This window comes from Haemaphysalis longicornis, unplaced genomic scaffold (genome assembly GCF_048455015.1).
Source record: "Haemaphysalis longicornis isolate Haplotype H1 unplaced genomic scaffold, Haemaphysalis longicornis Haplotype H1 scaffold_1, whole genome shotgun sequence".
NCBI classification, from domain to species: Eukaryota; Metazoa; Arthropoda; class Arachnida; order Ixodida; family Ixodidae; genus Haemaphysalis; species Haemaphysalis longicornis.
The window spans coordinates 361,885,064-361,906,627 of record NW_027526203.1 but is presented as its reverse complement, the minus strand read 5'-3'; the positions used below and the strand labels follow the sequence as shown (position 1 = coordinate 361,906,627).

Below are 21,564 nucleotides of genomic sequence, written 5' to 3'. Positions count from 1 at the left end.
CGCTTCGTTTGCTAATATTTTTTTATTAAGAAAGAATTTCACTAATAATTTACATTTTATAGTGGCAGTAATGACAGCCCAAATGTCAATCTGCGATTAAACGTCGTTTGTTTTGACTGCAAAACCAGCGAAACTTCGGCGGTGGGTTCGCGCGGCTTACCAAATGCGTCCTCCTGTCCATCAGGTAAGTTTAGACCATCACACTTCGTCGAAGTACTGTTCGTCGCGTTCCAAAAAGAGGGTAACGAACACTTCCCCAGCTCTCACGCGAACCGTATTTTAGGCGGAGTCCTGTTACGTGCATGCGCAAGGGGCGCAGCCAGTGTACTACGATTGAGAACCGTCCTCGAGCACTGCGCGACTTTGCGCTTGGAAGAAAACTAGATCGGAGCGTGCAGCGTGGACGTCGCCAACTGCAAATTAGATTGCAGCTGTGGATTGTTCATCAGCAGTACCTTTCTCTAGTTCATCTTCCTTGCATTGATGGATTTTCTCACTGCATTGTGATCGATGCGTGGCGGACATTTTATTTCCTCCTTTTTCTGGCTCGACCCTGTGCTGCAAAAAACCGCGAACGGGTACCGAACGACTGCTATGTATTTGTGTCAGTGAGTTGACTCGTGGTTTTCTGCTGATGAGCAGAAAATAATATATTCTGACGCTCGGTGTGAACAGAGTGTTTGATTAGCTTCGTCTTTGATACTTACGCTGCATGCAAACCTAGTTCGAAGGTTCTGTTTTATTTTTCTTCTTCTTTCTCTTCATGCGTGTTCTCGCGCATGTCCACCGTGGTCACTTCCAGTGATCGTGAATGGCTTTCCCCCACTGATACCCAGGTGGCACGAAGCGCCGTTTCCAACATCGCAGTAATGTAGCGCAAATCTTGTTCTCGGCCTATTTATATTATTGCTTGTAGACTTCGACGATTGTTTGGGTCCTGCAGTCTGAAATGTTGACATTTCAAAGCCGAAAGTTAGCAAATAGCTTTGCCAGGTAAATTTGGTTATTGGCGTCGAAATGGAAGTGGTCCTACTCGTTCTGTGTTCTGTAGTCGGGTGGCCTTTAGCGTACACGTTGGAAAGCAAGCGAAGCACTCCTGAGTGCTTCACCTGAGTGCCCGCGGCCACCTGTTTAAATTCTAATTTAACTGTATAATGTGTCAAACGGGAAATTTTGCGGTGAGGAGTTTGAGGAGTTTGAAATTTATGCAACGCATGAAGGGCAAGTGACAACCTGTAGTACTCATAAAACTGGTCAAACGTGTACTAATGTAATCGATAAGTGTAATTTCTAATAATTTTGCATGTGTAATTACTTTTCGAAATAATTCTAATGTTATGCCAGTCACAACAGTGCGTTATCCGTAGTGTAGAGTGTTTTGGGGCGCATCTTAAGGTACTGTTCTACCCAAAGCCCCCCCCCCCCCCCCCCCCCCTACTAGGTCAAAGAATTGCTGTCACAAGTAGACATTAAATTTTGTTCCTGCCATTTCTATACTTGTCAGTGGTGTGCTGTGAAGAGTATGCTCTGAGTGGGCATGAGATCTGCCGAGCAGAAGGAGGGTGCCTCGCTCAAGAATTGGTGTGGTACCCCATGCAAGCCTGTTCTCGGGGCCTTGTAGATCTCTCTTGCAACGGTTCCGCAACTTCCCCATTCTGGTGGAAACTGTCGCACAAGCTTGCTTCTCGTGCCCACCGGCAGAGCACAGCCTCCAGTGCTAGGATGCGCCTGGCCTGTGGTGTAATCTCATTCCGTGTGCCTTCCTTACTTTGCAGCCCATAGTAGGCGAGGACACTGGAGAGTCGCGTGAACTGCTCGAATGGTGACAATGGCGCACCGCAGCGAGTGCACCACTGGTCACGAGCAGCAGTTTGACAACTCATCAACCGTCCTGGAAAAAATAGCCGGTCTTTACGCCGAACGCCTTCTCAGCGACATCACCTTGGAAGTTGGGGGAAAGCAGTACGCCGCACATCGGCTCATTCTGTGTGCTTCCAGCGATGTGTTTCAGGTAATGCATGCAGTCCCCTGTGGAGGACATTCTTGAATGGCAGCGTTATCACCATTGTTGCTGTAGTCACGGTAGCTCGAGTAAAATATTACCTACTGTTCCGTGTTTTACAGTGCATTTTACTCAAGCTGCAAGGTTGTATTTTTTACTGGTTCAAAACTGGAATGTAATTTGTGTAATTTGTATGCACTTGCATGCAAATCTTCTCTATACAAATTTATCCATCTTTTTTCTTTAAATTATACATGTTCAAACTACGAGCCTTTTAGAATTGAGGGCTTCTTGCATTTTATGTAACTAGGTAATAAAAATGAAGGCTGAGGAGGGTTCAAAATTGCGAGTGCTTGTATTGGAGTAAATGCAATAAATGGCCACAAAGCTTGTGCATATGTATTGATCAACATCTCATTTAGCCCTTGCTGCTACCAAGCATTGTTCCTGGTATAGCTATAACTTCTTGGCAATTATCTTAATATTATTTTACCTACGTTTTATGTAGCTTAAATATAATTTTGCACATTCAGTTGAGTACAGGGGGGGTGTCATGTTTTTCAGGTTCTGTAATTTCCCAAATTTTGGAGTAAGAATTGGGTGCTACTTTTGAAAATTGCGGGGAGGGAAAAACCGGGGCATCATTCCTTTTAGTTAGTAATAGTGATTGCAGAATATGTAAAATAAGTTACCAGAATAGCATATTGGCCGGACTGTGCGTCCGCTGAGCAGCGGGGTTATGCGATACTGGAAGCATTACACGGGGACAAGCGGTATTTTTTCATCCTGCAGCCTGCTGACGTGGACAGCAGAGCAGTACAGTGATCCAGTGATGACAAGTGGGGTTATGGGTATCCTGCTTCTTACTTGGGATGGAGATGCACACACAGCTGCACGATGATTACCCCACGAATGCACCCACTGTTAAAAAATAGCGTTTAGTGTAGTCTCTGAGAAATGGATCACGTGGTAGAAGACACGAACCAGAATGTTCCCCATCTGGGGAATCAGCTGGGAACTGCTCAAAAAGAAGCTGAGAATCACTCTCGTTTCAAACAAGCACGCTGCGACAATGAACCGTGGCATCAGTGAAAAATTATTGTGGCTCCACCTCCTGAAGATGGAAGGAACTGCTGGGATGTTACCAAAATATACAATTTCCCATGCTGCACATTGTGTAGTAACGCTTTAAGGAGAATTCTTTGCTTCATGGAATTTTAGAAAGTTTTGGGGGCTGCCAGGTTTTGGAGACTTGTTGGGCGGAAAGGGGGGGTGTAGATATTGGATTTTTCACTAACCCCCTCCCCCCCCCTCCCCCCTCATGTACCACTGCTTCAGTTTTTGCGATAGCGTTTGTTCTTGCATGGCCTTCATGGAGTATGCAGCTGCATGTGTTGTGGAGAGAATGTCAGTGCACGAGAGAGGCATGGTTGCTGCCTCTGGTGTGTGCTACCCCTGGCTGGGCACCCCGTGTGCAGGTGATGCTGATGGACCCCAAGTGGAGCTCGAGCAGGACCTCGCACATTGAGCTGAAGGAGGAGCCCCTGTGCGAGACGGTGTTTGGTGACTTCCTGGGCTACCTGTACACGGGACGCATGCGCGTCGACCACCTCCGCGTGCTGCCCCTGGTGGCGCTGGCTGATAAGTACAATGTCAAGGACCTCATGCGCCTCTGCATCAGCTACATGGCCCACCACATCGTCTCCGCCGCCCACCACAACCAGCTGGTGAGGTCACTATGCACAGGCTCGTGGGGATTCCGAGACAGGCTCGTTGAAAAACATTGTAGCGCAAGTCAAGAAACATAAGTGAGCTGGAATGAGTAGGGTGGACAACGGGGGGAAAAAAAAGTGGTTTTACTGATGTGAAATAAAAGGTGCAAATCACTAGCAGAGGCCTTTGGCCTGCACTGGACAGCTCACAGATGAAAAAGAGGATGGCAACTAACACATTGCCTCACTGGAGGGGAAATCGCTTTAAAACCATTGAACCCTGTGCGGTCCGAAGCTTTTACCCGCTTTCCGGTTGTCCTGGTCCAAAACTATTTTGCCAGTTCCGGCTCCGCGAAGAAAAACACTAACTGTGCAAGAAAAACTCACAGGATGTTTTTTTTTCTTGCATTCTGCTTGCAACTCCTTCACTGATATTTGAGCAGCGTGTTGAGCAGTGTTAATATTTGTTCCTAACCCTCGCATGTGTGCAAAAAAGGAAAAAAAAAAAAGCTTCTTGGATTAAAAACGACAATAAAGTAAATTGTTGCCCACAAGTTGTTGGTTTCATTTTCCCGCTTAAAAGGGCCTCTCTGCGCTTTGTAAGTTTTGAATGAATTAGTTCTTTACTTCCATGTTCCTTGCTTCAATGCTTGTTGAGCATATATGTTTATATTGTTCTAAATTTCCATATTTCTCTAAGTGCTATTTCTTCTTGCGTAGATAATACCGAAAATCGCAAGCAGTGATAGCAATCCTGCCACAATTCTTGAAACATGGCGAATTATTTTTTGGTCAAATATTTTATCTTTATTTTTCTTGACAGTCAATAGTTATAAATCTCCGTCAATATTTTCAGTTAATAGTGATTGATATTATAAGTTAGTAGGTATGTATTTATTATGCATATTTTTAATCCCTGAAAAATCATATGAGGAGGTCGAGGTGCAGTCTCAAAATTTAGAGCGCAAAGAAGGGAATGAATGTTGCCAGCCTAGTGGAAAACCCAGAATAATGGCCATCTTTTGGAGAACAAGAAATTTATCTCTTGACAAACTATTCGGCTATGAAAATCTTAAACTTGTGGGTTTATTGGGTTTTGCCTTGCTTTACATAGGATAATTTTGTACACTCCTTAAAGTGAGACATCGTGGTCAAATATTTTCTCCGAAGGCCACAAATGCGGAATGTGACAAGCAACACGGCCTGATCACAATGCATTTTCTTGCACAGCCATTTCTACTTTAGAACGTAAAGCGGAGAGGAATGTCAAGAGGCAGCTCAAGGTCAATAACAATGCTGAGGAAAACTCGACGCTTATGGAAAACCGCCGGAGCAACAACTAACTTAAACAAATTATACAAAACACACACATGCAATTTATTACCTTCATGGATGTTGCGTCTGCATTGGCAAGGCATGTATGAAAGGGGCTGGTCAACTCATGGCACACTTCTTTTTTTTTTCCCCATCAAATGGATGCTGAGTGCAACTCTTCGAGGCGTTTCCAGGCAATGGACCCCTCCTTGCAGTAAACACTGGGACGTCACAAAGCCGCGAAATGTAGCAGTGGTAGGCAAAACGCGCCTGCGCCGACGGCCCGGCCCGGCTGCGAGGCACCTGCATGGAATGATGTGTCATTGGTTCAGACCATCGCTAGGTGCCTACATTACAGGTGGGGATCTAGCTAGCCTGGCTGTGGCTGCACCTACAACCGCCGATACACAACTGTGAATCGTACGGGCAACAGACGGCAAGGGCATATAATGTTATCGGATAATCAGTGCACAAACAGAACAGCCTAAAAGGGGTCATTCTGAAGGCTGGTGCTGTTGCAGCATGTTCCAAGAATGTTTTTTAGGCGTTAGGTGATGGCAGCTACATACCAAGGGAAGCTCATTCATTTTTGTTTTCGAGGTCCGCTTACGCCAAGTGCTGCCTTAGGCAGCGTGTAGTGTACTCTGCCTGTTTTTGGTCGTCTTGCGTTGCGTGGAGACAGTGGTGTACACACGATTTCATATCAGTGGAGGAAAGGGAAAGGATAAAAGGAGGAAAAAGTAAAAAAAAAAATGCACCCCCTCCTTCTAACAGCAAGGATGGTTAAACGTGAAGCTTTCTCAGATGGATTCTTTGGTTGGCCAATCCCACACTGCGAGTATATGCTACTCTGGAAGTACGAAGCACTTTTCTAGAATACCCACAGCAACTCTCTGGGTGTGCACTGCGTAGGCCTAACGTTTGGGTTCGGGGTGTACAGCGCAAACCGGTTCCTGCTGCTTGGCATTCGCTTCGACCATGTCGAAATGGAGCAGTCGGATAGACGCCCGCTTCATAACGCAATGAAGGCAGGTTCGATTCCGGCCACAGGAAGTTTTTTTTTTCTTTTACTTCGCCCACGATCATTTGTCATCATAGTCGGAGAAAGTTGGCTTTGCTGCAGGGCGTATTGGCATACTACGGCATCAGTGAGGACACTAAAGCTTCGCTTAAAAAAAAAAAGCAACAAAAGAAAGAAACTATAAAAAGCCAAACTCAGAAATTATGCATATAAAAAATATCCGTTTGATGTCATGTACATAAGTTACCGGTTGCTTTGTTCATTTGATTAATTGATTGATTGATTTTCAGGTTTAACGCGCCGCTGCAACACAGGCGATGAGGCGTGCCGTATTGGAGGGCTCCAAATTAATTTTGACCACCTGGGGATCTTTAACGGGCGCCGAAACCTTGTATACACGGGCGTTTTTGCTTTTCTCCTCCATCAGAAAAGCGGCCACTGTGGCCGCGAGAGCTTTTCCCAAGTGAAATTTCGAAGGGTTGATTGTCATGCGGAGAGTACACGTAACAACCGCATATGGTTGGTGCATATAGGTTGCGACACAAGACGAGGTATAGGTAGTCGTCATTTCACGGTAGTCAAAGTTCTGTCCGCCTCCTCAGAGGCCCCCGCCCGCCCCCCTTTGCGTGTTCCGGTACCTAGAGGCAACAACTGGAGAATGCATTCACTTAGGAAGTCCCCTTTGTGGGAACTTTTTCTTTGTTTTTCAAGTTTAATGAGTAGCAACACCGACACGTGAGGGGCCCTCCTCGAGGCAAACTGGCACGATGCTGAGTTCAGGCACGGCGGGCATCTATTTCGCCTTTGTCCCACGACATAAGAATTGACTAGTCACAGCCAATAAATTTATTGTACTCACAAGCAAGTGTTCCTCTTGAACGAATTTCTTCTGCTCCCTATACAAAAACTAGTCGGTCAATCTGGCGGCTGGTGGGTGGCTATTGTGGATTGCTGGTTGAAACATTTATTGTGTCTTGCTTGTGCAGGTTAGACATTAGCTTCTTTATGATGCTACACTCTACTTCGTAAAAAAATTCAAATATTTTGCGGCACGAGAATCCCCCCCGCCACTGTTTTCATTGAACATTTGGTACCACTCTATTTCGGTGGGCGAAATTTCTGCTTGTGTTTGATGAATGAACAACATCATGTGATGACACCTAATCGGCATATGGCCAATGTGTGCCTGCGTTTCATGGAGCAGCAGATGTTCGAAAATGGGTAATGTTGCTATGAGCAAGAGCAGACTGTGGCTGTTGTTTGGCTGCCAGTGTTTTCGGTGAAAATACCCTCCGAATTTTACTTTTGGGGGATGCGAAAGAGTCTTATGTCGCTCCCTTCCCTCACACGATTTGCATAGCAGCCTCACTGCTTACACGCCACGCACCAGCCCGAATGTTTTGCCAACCACCCGCCCGGCCGCAGCGAGCACGTGCACTGGCCGTTGCGTCACGGCCGCCGTGTGATGTACCCTGGGGGAGGTCCATTGTTGTCGCAACCGCTGTCAGCTCCAGCAGCAGTGTTCAAAGTTTATTGTCGCCTTGAAAGTGGCACAGTGATTGCCACAGTACCAAGACGACGCACACTAGTTGTTCATAGCGGTTGAGCTCACCAATTTCTGACCCAGAGCTTTGTTCGCTGTGCACAATGAGTGTCCCATCCTATTGATAACTAAGCACACAATCAGTCTTGTGCTGACTCTGGAGGGGAAGCTGGGCTGATTGAGGATGTATTTGTCGTCTGAGCAATCCTGCATGATTGTCATTTCCCATGTTCACAGACACGATGTGGGTACTAGAGGCTGTTTACCCGACTCTTCGAGGCAACGCCGATTACTCTCTCCTAACACTTCCTTTATAATACACACCGTTTTTCCTGCTGGGTGCAAGACGTAACATGCCTCTAAAGGAACGGGCAATGATACGTGCAGGCGGTAATTTTGTTTCGTGACGACATCCTCAAGTGTGCACCACAATTCTGCTTATCTTGGAGCCATGAAAAGAATACCATTTGAATTTAATATCAAAGCTGGATTGGCATTTAAAACAGTCCCACAGAAAGCTTTTCTAAAGGAGACCTTGAATATCTGTGAGGCCCGTTTATCTCTTTATTTAAAAAAATAATAGCCAAAACATATGGATCTTATGAAGCTTTTTACTGAACTTCTCCCAGAAGCATTTAGAAAATGCCTTTGTTTTAGCAAGGAAAGTTGTATCAGGTCTCTGCAGGCGGACAGAGCAACTAGAAAAAATGCGCATTTTTACTCCACCGTTACATCTCATAGATAAGAATTCATGTAGTTTTGCATGAAGGTCAGCTTTATTAGTTTTTACACAGTAAGCATTGCAGCACTGAAGTGCTTCTTTTGTTTGTTTGCTGTCCCTAGTGAAAATATTTTGTGCAAAATTTTTCTCTGTCAGCATCAGAATGTTACTCCGAATAACGATGCATAGGTCCCAATTGTGCTATGTGATATAGTGTAAAAGCATTTGACATCCCTTGTTAACACTAGGCTGTTTCTACAGTTGTCTTACCTTCAATCTAGGTTAAAAAGAAGTTTAAAGCCATCTTCACAGCACTTGGAGTGCCCTTAGCCTCAAGCATTGAGTGCTGCAGGATCCATTAAAATTGTTTCTTCATTAAGAACTGAACTGGTAAACTCTTAGAAATAATGGTGCTTTCATAGTAAAATTACTACATTAAAATCACAATTTTCCTCACTGTTGATTGAATTCGAAAATGAAATTTCAATATGTAATATCTGCAATCAACCCAAAAGGTTTGGCAAGTTAAAAAAAGCTTCATAACAACTTAGTCCTGCAACTTAGCCACTACTTACACACTGCAGTGATTGCAAGGTTGCATTAAAAATCCTATTTTTGCCGTAGTAATAAAATCAAAACTGTTTTTGAAAGTACATTTCGTGGGCTCCATTACATGCATCTAGATGTTTATACACATTGGATGTGATGAAATTGAGGATTAAAATCGTCTTTTCTTATCCATCTGAAAAGCAGCCACTGTGACACTCTGAGACTAGTTTCAGCCAACCTTGCAGTATATCAATATGTTTTGGCTATATTTTCTTTAATTAGGAGATAAACGGGCCTCACAGATATTCAAGGTCTCCTTTAGAAAAGCTTTCTGGTGCTCCTGTTTGCAGATTTAAAAGGATGCCCGTAGTGGCACAGTATGTCACAAGTTTTCTGTGGGACTGTTTTAAATGCCGATCCAGCTTTGATATCAAATTCAAATGGTATTCTTTTCGTGGTGATAATATAACTGGGGTACTTAAATTTGCAATGGCCGTGTGCAGCCCCATCAAATGCCTAAATGCACGAGAATTACCAGTGACCGTACCATCTATTTACAATACATTGCATTGCTACCATAACATTTCTTCTTGTGAAACCTCACTTTTTTGTGCACAGAGTTTGCACGTAGATCCCAATTTTGGCTGATCCCAGGAAAAACTCATTTATTACCTGAATAGGCATTTTCGCTGGGGTATTTTACAGTCAATGGAGTACTATATTTGAGCTTGTTGATGAAGGAAGACCATAAAATTAGTTCTACAGGGAGGGAAATGGTAAGTGTGAACAAGCAAGCAGTTTAGGCTAACCAATTCCATTTAACTGGAACGATACAAAACACTGTGCAATGTCTCTATTGCCCAGTGTGCTACCCAGCTCTCTGCATAGGTGAAAGATGTCTTGAAGAAGATGGCTGTGTTGTCGTTTGTTTTCCTGTTTCATCATGCAAATTCCTCTGGATGTCTTTTCTGGTTTGATTTGTGCTTTCTTTCCCTCTCTCTTTTAAGGTTTCCTGGTACCGGTACACCCTAAATTGTGGCTCCACTGCTGTGCACAAGGCATTTAGCAACTTTATTGCCTGGAATTTTGAACTTGTGGCCAACACTGAAGATTTTGGAAACATTGAGTTGGATGTGCTGACCTCATTCCTGCGCAGATCAGACTTGGTCATTGCCAGCGAATTTCAGCTGTTCAAGTGAGTGTTGGTTTGAACACCCTTGTTGCACTGCCAGGAAGTGTGCATATGTGATAACCTCTACACGGGGCCATGGGGGTCGACAAGCCACACCAGCACTTTCTTCTTTGCTCCCTTCCTCTCCCCCACCGATGCAAGGGGTGTGCACCCCCCTCCTCTCAAGATTAGATCTTGCCGACGCCCATGCACGGGGCTAGTGTTAATGAACGTGACGTGTGTTCATGGGCAGGTTTTTGTGCAGCAATGCATAGCTGCGTTAAAAAACAGCGCATTGGTTTGCAGCTCGTGACGCACAACAAAAGCATATGACGCCAGGCTTCATTTACAGACTGCAGCACGACTTGCGGCACTCAAACCAACTCACTATCTTTTTGTCAGCATTGCAGTTTGTTGATTTTGCCATACAGTTTGGAGAATATAAAATAGCAGTCTCTTCGTGTTAGTACCGGTGTTGTAAATCATTTATTGCTGTAATTTATCTGAGGACATATTGTACAGTAGTGCTTAAAGAACAGACGACTGCAGTGAGGCCTTACACCTCAGTGGCAAAGAAACCCTATGATCAGGATGTCAAACCGAGCTTGAACTGAAAATCGGAATTGAACTGTTATTTCTGCTGGAACTGAACTTGAACCTAAACTGTTGTTATTTTTTTAGCACGCTTAACCCAAACCAGAATTGAACCAAAAAAATAAATAATGGTTACCAGTTCATGACAAAACGATTCAACCTTGTTTCATTAGCGGCCTTTCTCTTTCACGTACCATCAACCTCACAATCGCGCACACATTTTTCCTCTTCCAATGAATCACCAGAATATAAACACTCTATTCTAGTCACGAAATGGGAAAAAGCATGCATACCAGTATTGGAAGCATCTATTTACGCTAATTGCAAGCACAGTGTGCAAGGCTGTGCAAGGGAAATATCTTCACCCATTGCAGTCCACAACTTATCCCACTTTCTGGCCCTTCCGGTCCGCAACCATTTTGGCAGTTTCTGGCGCTGCAAAGAAAAACACAAACTGTGCAAGGAGAACTCGGAGGATATTTATTTTTTCTCTTGCATTCTGATTGCAACTGCTTGACCAATATTTCAGCATCGTGTGAAACCACCCGAAGCATTCTCCTGGGTGCAGTTTAGGGTTGTTACTGTAGGTTTCGCTGAAAAACACAGGTTCCCTCCGGCCTTCTTTTGTTTTTTATCGCTACAAACAGCGCAGTCCTTGCTGCTTTGGCCTGGGAGCCTGTAGATGAAATTGAATGTCTAAAATAGCCTGTCCTTGCACTCTATACATGCAGATGGGCCCCACTTTTTGGCTCGAGCCCTCAAATCGCCCACCAGCTGTTGGATGAGGTTGCAGCGGTACTGCAGGTTTCACTGCTCTTTCTCCACGTGATTCTGCAGCTGTGTGCACCACCTATTCATTGTCTTTCAACAAAATGCATAGCTCACAGAGTAATGATCCGCCCGGTGCTGTCTCCACCGCCATCGTGGTGTTCGTCACTCGCTTCTGTCGAATCACTGTCGTCACTAATTGATGGAGGCACGCAATTCTCTTCCTCACTGAAGTCATCAATGCTTTCGCTAAAGGCACCACCGTAGAACACAGTCATTGAGAAAGCGGCCATGCTTCTCAGCAAACAGTGCGCACATGAAAACACTGTAGAATCCAAAAAGCCTGTGCTGAACATTGTGCTGAACATTGTGCTGAACCCTAGTGCAAAAAGAACTTCAACAAACAAAGTTCACTTATCCCTCAAGAGATGGCGCATAAAGTAGACAAAGATGCGGGTGCATCGCAGTGACAAAAAACAGCGAAATTTAACCTTGAACACCCATGTCGGGCATAGCTTGACAGCGGAACACTACAGCCGTGTTGCGTTGTCAGGCAGAGCCCAACAACGGACCTCAAAGGGTTAATAGAATGCTTTGCTGGGTGAATTGGTTCATTGCTTAAAATAAAATAGAGTGCAGAAGGATGGGTACAAAGAAAGGCAAGTAGAAGAGATGAATGCTAACAACTAGTTTATTTAGAAAAAATGTCATGGTATGTACACCCGGCAGCAAAATAAGCTGGGGCACGCCAGCGTGTGGCAAAATGCATTGCCGCAACATCTGACGTTGTACTTCTGGTGCCGAGACATCCATGTGCGCGTGCATGTCCAACCACGCTCGCTGCCCTGTCTTTTCTTTCACTTCGAGCAGCCAAGCTGATCACATTCAGCGTTTGGCCATAGGGGTCACTTTCTCCGCCAACATGCCTCGCTCGCACACGCTTCGGCAGTGAAGTGTGCGTTGCTTGCTCTACCCCGATCCAACAGATATGTCTTGCCCATCTCAGTAACGATCTGGTTCCACATATATCCCATCGCGTCTTTGTATTGTTTGCCTGAAACATGCGCTGGTTGGTAACTAAAAATGAGCGCCCCAACCCGGAAGAACAGTGAGGCGAGAAATAGATTATTTGAATAAGGTGGGATGAGAAGTGACCTTGCATGAAGCATGTATTGACGAGAAAAAATAAAGCGAGCAGAGTTTGGCGTGGTCGTCGGTATGACAAAAGGGAACAACAATAGTAATAGGTTTCAACACGCGTTGAATTGATTGACACAGACACAGACCAAAAGTTTCTCGTTTAGACAGCGAAACAAACACTTTCACCCTTAAAACTAAGATATCAAAATCTCGTTGCAAGGCAGATAGAGCAAAGCAGGCTTCACCCTTGCTGTTCACCGCTGAAGCGTGTGCCAGCGAGAGGTGTTGAGCATAAAAAGTTACCCCTTGTGCCAAGCACTCAATGCTATCAGCTTTGCCGCTTGAAGCGAAAAAAAAAGACAGGGTTAGTATACAGGGGTTGGGCGCGCACGCGCACATCGAGGTGTCTCGACACCAGAAGTGCAACATCAGATGTTGCGGCGATGCATTCTGCCACGCGCTCGCATGCCCCGGCTTTTTTGCCACCGGGTGTACATGCCAGCATAGCAGAGGCATGCCTGCACACACATCATCCAGGCCAACAAAACCAGCCATTTGTTATGCTATATTTTATATTTACCACATCATTAAAGACTAAATTTGCTCTTTTGTAAACACACTGACATTGCACTGACAAAATCTGTGCCCCTGTTCTTAAAAAGACCAAAGGCCGCCAAAAGCTCCCATGCCACATTTTTCCTGCTACGACCCAGCACCTTCTGTCCCATATACAGGGTTCGCACAGGTCCTTGAAAACCTTGAAAACCCTTGAATTTAGAAGTGTCAATTTCAAGGCCTGGAAAGTCCTGGAATTTTTTAGCGGTCCTTGAAAACCCTTGATTTTTCCGGGGAGAATCAATGGCCCTGTCTTTTCACAAGAATTTAAAGTGTTTGTCATGGATTTTAGGTGTTTACAAATGTAAAGAAACGTAACAATCAAGTTTCAGTGTATTGCGTGAAATTACAAGTTTGGTGGATTTTCATTATTACAAGGCAACATTGGGAGCAGGCACTTGTCAATCCAATCCATATCACGATACAATCCAGTAAAAGCCAGCTTCTGTTCTCTATCTTGCATCTAGTCTGTGGACGGCCTTTCATTGCATGTTTGCTGTGCCTCATACGCTCCATCTGCGTTTGCTTTTACGTGCAAATGGTGGTTGTGTACATAGTTCATCCTGCCTTGAAGCAACACTTGCTCGATTTAATTTCAGCTGATACTCTTGCTGACAAAGCAGGAGATACAGGCAACATTAACTAAGTTTTGAAATCAAACGTCCTCAGCAAAACACCAAGAAAAAAGAAAAACCTGTAAATACCAGCCATGAAATCAGAAAAATAAAGCTGGGGGAGCATTTACGAACCCGTTAGCACCTATCTAGATGTGCACTAATGTGCTTAGGTATTGTGCAATAAAAAACTTTTGCATTGTGTTGGAAAAGTTATAAATAATCCCAGATAAAACATTAGATGGGAACCTTGAAAATGTGTTTTCTGGTCCTTGAAAGTCCTTGAAAATCCTTGAATTTTTGCTTTTGAAGCCTGTACGAACCCTGCATATAGTACTGTTGCCAGTGGCATCGGAGAGGGAGGACTGATGGGCTGTGGCGCTGCGTGCGGGCAGCTATGCGGCCCGCTGGCTGTCCCTGCAGGAGCCGTGGCCGCAGTGTGCGCGGCCGGGCAACGAGGAGGCCTTTGGGCAGCTGGTGAGCCAGGTGATGGCGCATGTGCGGTTCCCGATGCTGACGCTGTCCGAGCTGCACGGGCTGCGCTCGCACCCGCTGGTGGTGCGCTTCTGGGGCCTGTTCTTCGAGCGGCTGGTGGTGGCCCTGGACTTCCAGGCGCAGGCGCGCACCAACGGCTACTGGCGCCAGTGGCCCGAGCTGATGGTGCCCCGCATCTACACCTCGGAGACGTGGTCGGCCTCGCTGTGCATCGACAACTACCCGGGCCGGACTAGCTTTGGCGTGCACACGCTCATCTTCATGACGCCCGGCAGCCTGTCGGGGGCCCTGTCGGACAAGCTGCTCGAGTGGACGGTGGACGTGTACCCCAAGGGGGTGCTCTTCCACCGCTTCCTGCTCATCGCCCTGCGCGAGACCCTCGAGGGGCCCGAGTCCCAGACCAAGACCGTGCGCCTGTCGCTCACCTCGAGCCGCTGCAACGAGGACACCACCGTGGTGGTCAGCATCCTGGTCAGCGGCACCCAGGACGGTGTGGAGCACGTGCGCACCGTGGTGCAGCGTGAGCACACCTTCACCCAGGAGGCGCGCATGCTCAACCTCGACGACCTGGTGCCCTACGGGGAGCTCAACGACGTGCCCCGTGGCGCCTCGCCCTTCCTTGTGGGCCCCCGCTGCGACCTCTTCCGGCTGCGCATCGTCATCACGCCCCTGTGCCGCCCCAGGAGCTAGTGACGACCCCTGTGCCTTGCCTAGGCGTGCTCAAAGGCCTGTACATAAGGTGGCATGCAAAGACACCGGTGACAGCGAGTGCTTACACGTGTGTGTTGTTTTAATATCTGCACAGGGCCAGGGAAACGGGCCCAGTGTAGCTGCCATAGTCAAGTTATAATAGAAGCCTCTGTTTGGGCTGTGTTTACATTACCTGCTGTTGTGGTAGGGCTTGTTTTGCCTTCAGTGCTGCTTTTTTTTTTTTTTTTTTTTTTTTTTTCCTTTCACTTTGCTTGTGCCCTCAGGGCGGTTGTACAGAGGAGATTTTTTTTTTTTTTTTTAGCTGTGTTCACTTGTGATGCTGCATTGTTGCCATCCCTGCGTGCGCAGTTTTCTACTTGCATGTTGGGTGTGCTTTTGCTGCAACTGTTTGTCATGAAGATGTTGAACGCTAAGCCGAGGAAGTCACAAGCACTGTCAGTGTCATGAGTCTCCGTTCCACAGCTGCCGAAAACGGTGCGAGCTGGATGATCATCCAATGTGACTTTACGTCTAGCATTTGTTGATGTGTGATATTTGATTGTTCAAATATTTACCCAAAAACACACCTGATGCAACTGTCAGATGACGTCAGTATTCATTTTTGCCGCAACACTCACGGAATTGGGACTTGCAATGCTGACTGTGCGTATGGCGTGTTTCATTGGGCCGTATGAGGCATGTCTTGCCGTCTCTGATCTATAATTGGCATTTTATAAATTACAATAGGCCATCACCTTTTTTGTGCAAGTGACACCCTAAAAAGGGAGGGAAGAAATGGAGTGTTTATATTGTAGCCTGGCTGAACTTCATTTCTATGTCGCCAACTAGAACATTACTGTCCACCTTTTTGTTGTGACTGTTACTTCATTATGTGAAAATATTTGTAAGCTCTTTTTTGTTCGAGACGTTTGCTAGCAGTCAAACCCACAGCGAGAAACAATAGGGCACTACAAGACACTGGAGCAATGCTGCGCAGATCCCTCATTGTTAATAAGATTACGAGGCAAAATAGGCAGTAAAATCTAATTTCTAGCTGGAATTTCTATATAAACGGGTCAGCAAACCTGGCTAGAATGCCTCAAGAACATTGGTAATTTTTCAACGTCCATAAAATTAATGCTTTTAAGGAATTGTGCAGTGCTTATTATATTTTGCTGACGACGCTCTTTTTAATATATATATATATATATATATATATGTGTGTGTGTGTGTGTGTGTGTGTGTGTGTGTGTGTGTGTACGTAATACAATATAAAGATTTTTAAGGCAAACCAGTGCTAAAATATAATAATTGCCAAGAGAACTTTTTGTGCTTTTACAAACCATGATAAAAAAAAAAACACCAGCATTGTGAGCAGTGGATGATATCGAAAACTTGTGCGCCGTCATCTAACTAAAAAAGACCCATGGCAGGGACAGGAAACGAACCTACAGATGCACAGTGGCTGGCAAGTGACTTAACCGCTATGCTATGCCGATGCCACATGGGACACTGCATTTGAGTTACTCCAAATATGAGTGAAAGGGTGCCAAGTGGAGAAGTGAAACAATATGAGTGCATCCTGGCGCGTTTTTTTCGATGGGGTGTTAACTCTTTCGCGACCGCTGGAAAATTGACCGATTTTTAGAGCTCCAAGAAATTTTTTTTTTTCCGCTAAAAAATGGTTAGGCATTAATTACAGGAACACAAAATGCAGATTATTTAACAGCCTTTCCAATAACACCAGTTTTTTAAATGGTTTCATTTATTATAGTTGCAAAAAAAATATCGAAATCAAAATTTTTGTCAAGTTGTCAAAAAAAATGATAGAAAAGGAGTTGTGTATAACAAACCACCGGTATTAGGAAAAAATTATAATATACATTTTGTAGGGAAACATTTCAAAAACACGCCCTAGAAAAAATTCGGACTTGCGCAGAACAGTTTGTCAGATATTAAAAAAAAAATGTTAAGATGTGCAGTGCTCGTGTCATGCTGTGAAGCCCAACCTTTATTTCAAAATGTGCAATGTCGGGTAGTTCCCTGGAAGAAATGTGACGGTTTGACATTATCAGAGGCACCAATTTGCCCCCACGTAGCGTAGAAACATATTTTCAATAACTGACTTTGCAGTTATGGCCAGCGCAGTATTTGGGACAAGCACGCGATGCAGAAAAACATGCATGAAGTTGAAAACGGAACTCCGTGGTTGATGCTTGGTGACGTTCATGGTCAGTTATCTCTCAAAACATAAAGTTGAGCTTTATTATCATCTTCTGACTTGCAATTGTAGCCTCGCTTGCAGAAATTCGGTGCGATGCACTAGAATCGTGCCTGCAAACTTTGGCCGAGTAGCTGTTGCGCGATAAAAAAAAAGATCAGCATAATGAGCCTCCTCCGTTGCAGCACCACCTAAAATTTTTGAAATGAAACAGTACAAAAACTTATCGGAGACTCCGTCCGAATAGACTGTTCAACTAAGCAGCAACACTAGACCCTTGGGGATACCCTCGTATGGAGGCAGGCAAACAGCTGGCAGTGTGTTAGGCCGGTTTGAAGCACTTTCCTCGTCGGAACAGATATCTGGTGACTGGGTGTGATCTTTTGACTAGCATCTGAAGTTCTTATTGCAGAAATCGGGTTAGGGTTGGGTGAAATCAGGAGCGGCAAGCTTTGTTCGAGGATCAGTCGCGGATGCCCAAGGCACCATGGCAGGTAGCCTTGAAGTTTGGCAACTGCGTAGTAGCGCTAAATATGAATTTTGCGATGCAGAAATGAAACCGAAAGTATTGTAAGCTGTTCGCGAGTGGTCCTGGAACTGCCACACAACTTAGAACTACGTGCGCAAAGGCAATAAAACTGCTTAAAATCATGAAGTAGCTTTGCAAACGGGCACTGTTTAATATTTTCAGCCGATTTCTGAGATTATTACTGTCAGAGTGCGAACCTGACGATTGAAAATCGTTTGCTGGTTCACCTTTCATGCCCTGATAACAAAAAAAACAAACATGGATGCAGAGTAATTACGAGTGGCTCGCATTCTTCCTTGGTAGCAGTGACGCGCGATGACCACGCCCCTTTTCCAAACCCAGGTGCTTCAAACACGTGTCAATAATGGCGTTTTTGTTGCAAAAATGAAAACAAAAGTGATTTTGAAAGGCCATTTGCTGATTTAACTCCAAACAGCTTTACTTGTTCGAGCAACGCCTGGAACGCTATGAAAAGGCACTCTCAAACTATCGTTCAAATTGAACGATTTTGAATAGGCGCGGTCGTAAAAGAGTTAAGAGCAGAAAAAGTTCCTTGGGGCACTTAAGTCTACTTTCAGTGTGGAAGCATTATGGGATCTCCTGACAATACTCAGAGTTACTCGATATACAGGGTGTCCCAGCTATCATGCACCAAGATTTAAAAAAAGAGTAAAGGCGTAACTCGAAGAAAACCTAGTGCATAATGTTCGCAGTACTGTGAAGAAGCGGAGAGTAATTTTTTCGTTAACGAGACTTAATTAACTAATTGTAATTAATTATCTAACTCGAGAAATACTGTCCTAATCACTAAAGTGTCAATGAGGCACTTGTAGGTAACCACGAGGGGCATCTAACTGCGGTATTTTCAGCGATGAACTTATTGCGTACACATTTATTCTGACTGATAAAGAAAACCCGCGAAATATGAAAAATACCACGTGACGGCGCCTCCGCGCGCACCGTATAGCAACGCCCTCAAACAGGCTGCCTCTGAGTTAACCAGAATGAAATAGACAAAAGAAAGAAAGAAGAAATCGCAACCGAGTTTGTTCCTTATCTGCACACGCGTCCCGCGAATCTTGCTGCTGCTGCTCCTTCCATGCATGCTATTATCAAGGTGATGCGCTGTCTCTTCGGGCGGGTAACACGCAAAGCAGTTGCTTTCAATCAGCTTTGTTTGGGGACGCTGCTTCACAATGCGCGCGTAAGCGTCGTCACGTGGTATTTTTCATATTTCGCGGGTTTCCTTTATCAGTCAGAATAAATGAGTACGCAATTAGTTCGTCGCTGAAAATAGTGCAGTTAGATGCCCCTCATGGTTACCTACAAGTGCCTCATTGACACTTTAGTGATTAGGACAGTATTTTTCGAGTTAGATATTTAATTAAAATTAATTAAGTCTCATTAACGAAAAAATTACTCTCCGCTTCTTCACAGTACTGCAAACATTATGCACTAGGTTTTCTTCGAGTTACGCGACTTCTCTTTTTTTAAATCTTGGTGCATGATAGCTGGGACACCCTGTATACAGTTGTGATAATCCCCATAGGCTCCATGTATCAAAAGAAGGCCTTCAGTTGGCCCCCCTGCACTGGGGCAAGCACAGGGCAAGATGACTAGCCTGTTGTCTGTCGGCAGAAAGTTGAAGTAGTACTCAAATGCTTGCGGCTGCTGCTGTAAGTCATAAATAGAAAAACCGTCAAAACAAAAGTAAATTTTATCTAATTATTGCATTCTAATTTAAAAAGTAAGCTTTATTTTACAGAAATTTTGTGATTAAGTATAGTTTAGTGGAGTTCAGTTTTTGTCCGCGAGACAGTTGCCCCTCAGTATCAACGGAGCCGCCTGGATTCTGAAGCGGAGTTTCGCAACTGGTGTATATTGAAGAACTCTGATCAAAGACTTCTTTACTGCTACATGGTTTTTCATCTCTTGCTTCACTTTCTTTCCTTTGCCTTCATTGGTTATCTGACCGCAGTACGTTCAGAACTCGCTAATGGGAAGCTGTGAATCTGTATTATGGTGGCTTTGTGGAACGAGCATGAGACACGTGATGCAGTAGTAAAATATTGCCAGGGGAAGCTGTAATGCTTTCTCATTCAACGCGCGTAAGCATATTTAAGTGCCCCAAGGGATTTTTTTCCTGCACCCATGCTTGCAGCAGCTGTCCAAGAGCTAGAGCCTTGAAGATTTTGATTTTGTTTATTTTCTTCCTGCAAGAGATTTGGCTGGTTCTTGTTGAATGCTGGTTACTAGATGCCGGAAAGTGACTTATTGTGTAGTTTTCTACACACAGCAGCCTCAATTTCTTAATCTGAAGATCCACGTGGAGTAATAACTGTTGTGCATTGCATAAAGGTTAGCTGAAAGCATTAAAGAGACCCTTTTTTTAGGTTGTACTTAAATTCGTTTAGTTAACAAATGAACATGTTTGAATCAAGTATGAGCTCTGTACGTTTCAGGTGTAACTAGCAAAGAGCTTCTTATTTTTTTAAGCATTTATTTTGAAACCACATGCATTTCAAAAATAGCCTTTTCCAGTTGATGCTGCTGCTGGGTGATCCCACGAGAGAACGAACGTGCGTGTACATGCGCATCCCTTGTTTTTTCCCATGTTTTTATCAGTTATGCGCAAGCCAGAGAACAGCTTAAAACTGCAATCCGATTTCCTCTACCATGCGTACTTCGCGAGAAAAAAATTTGCAAAGGTGGCGCGGGTGACGTACAATTTACATCTGTTGCAGTTTTTTTCACCTTTGGGGCTTTGCGCACGGCAAGGTTTGATTGTTCAGACTGAAATTTGCTTTAAAACATAAACTGCACCAAAATGACAAACAGGTCAAAACAAATTTTGCGTTCTGCCGGGAGCAAAAAATAAGAAAAAAATTGTGAAATCGTGCCAGACGCCAGATTGTCCCTAACTTTGACGCCCCCTATCTCCGTATGTGTAATTGTGACCAAATTTTCAGTGACAGGTAATGCCGACCAGATATTTGCAAACGGCTCTAAAATTAACTTGTCTAGCAAAATATAAATATATGCAAAAAAAGATTGACTGTTGTGTTTTTTCTAAAAATGCGTAACTTAAAAATCAAAGTACAAGAAAAGCTGGTCTCGATTTCTTTCAAAATTGGGGAAAAGGGACTCATCATGAAGGTCAACAATACTGCTGAAAAACATGTTGCATCATTTTTTTTGTACCGAGGTTATAAGCGGTGAAATCATGCTTTCGAGATGCATCTCTGCGCCATGTGATCTGCTACTCCGCTGCTTTTCTGACTTCACGCTTTGATAAAAAAGTGTCTGTTCGCATTCTGCAGCTTCACCAGGGACGTTTCAACCTTTGAAGTCCTTCTAAAGAGAAATACACATTTTTAATCTTTTTTTATTTGTGATGTTTTACTGAATGAGCGCTAGCACAGCTACACTTGTGGTGAAGACTCGCCAAAAAGCGTGCCTTTACGTTTACGGTGACGTTTATTTTAGCAAAATCAAAAAACAGGGTAATATCCCGTAACTGACCCTGTGCCGGCCACCGGTCAAAATGGGGGCACTAATTTAAATCATGAAAGATTAAGTGCAATTGATTTCGGTGTCTGAAAAACAGCGACATTTACCAGGACGCGCCTATAGCATGCAAAATCCCGCTGTGCAATTTAGTTATAACCGGTCACGGCACGAGTAAACTGACAGAAATAGTCGTAGGCGTGAGCTCTTTGGCACGATTGAAGTGAAATAACGCGGACGCCTGATAATTTGCTGGATTACGTGGCTGAGACTTAAAAACATTTCTTTTCTATTTACGCCTCTCAGAAGACATGATCAAAAGCATCAAATTAAAGTGAAATGCTTATAACATTTTCGT

The 21,564-nt window shown here is 44.5% G+C and overlaps 1 protein-coding gene across 2 annotated transcripts; it reads left to right on the top strand.

The window, feature by feature from the left end:
* Window positions 1–41: 41 nt before the first annotated feature.
* Window positions 42–21,082, top strand: Tango10 (transport and golgi organization 10). 2 transcript variants are annotated; one of them, XM_077686172.1, is made up of 5 exons: window positions 42–184; window positions 1,776–2,011; window positions 3,481–3,729; window positions 9,870–10,057; window positions 14,160–21,082. In XM_077686172.1, exons 2-5 carry the CDS (start codon window positions 1,820–1,822, stop codon window positions 14,947–14,949), a joined length of 1,419 nt encoding a protein of 472 aa, XP_077542298.1. In that variant the 5' UTR covers window positions 42–184; window positions 1,776–1,819; the 3' UTR covers window positions 14,950–21,082. The 2 variants fall into 2 exon arrangements, with proteins under 2 accessions (XP_077542298.1, XP_077542299.1); XM_077686173.1 differs by lacking the exon at window positions 42–184 and adding an exon at window positions 185–241.
* The last annotated feature ends 482 nt before the right edge of the window (window positions 21,083–21,564 follow it).

Coding starts and splice junctions, on each gene's coding strand:
- Tango10 (XM_077686172.1), top strand. CDS start 1,820: ATGGTGACAATGGCGCACCGCAGCGAGTGCACCACTGGTCACGAGCAG. Junction 2,012..3,480: donor CTTCCAGCGATGTGTTTCAG/GTAATGCATGCA, acceptor CCCCGTGTGCAG/GTGATGCTGATGGACCCCAA. Junction 10,058..14,159: donor AGCGAATTTCAGCTGTTCAA/GTGAGTGTTGGT, acceptor GCGTGCGGGCAG/CTATGCGGCCCGCTGGCTGT.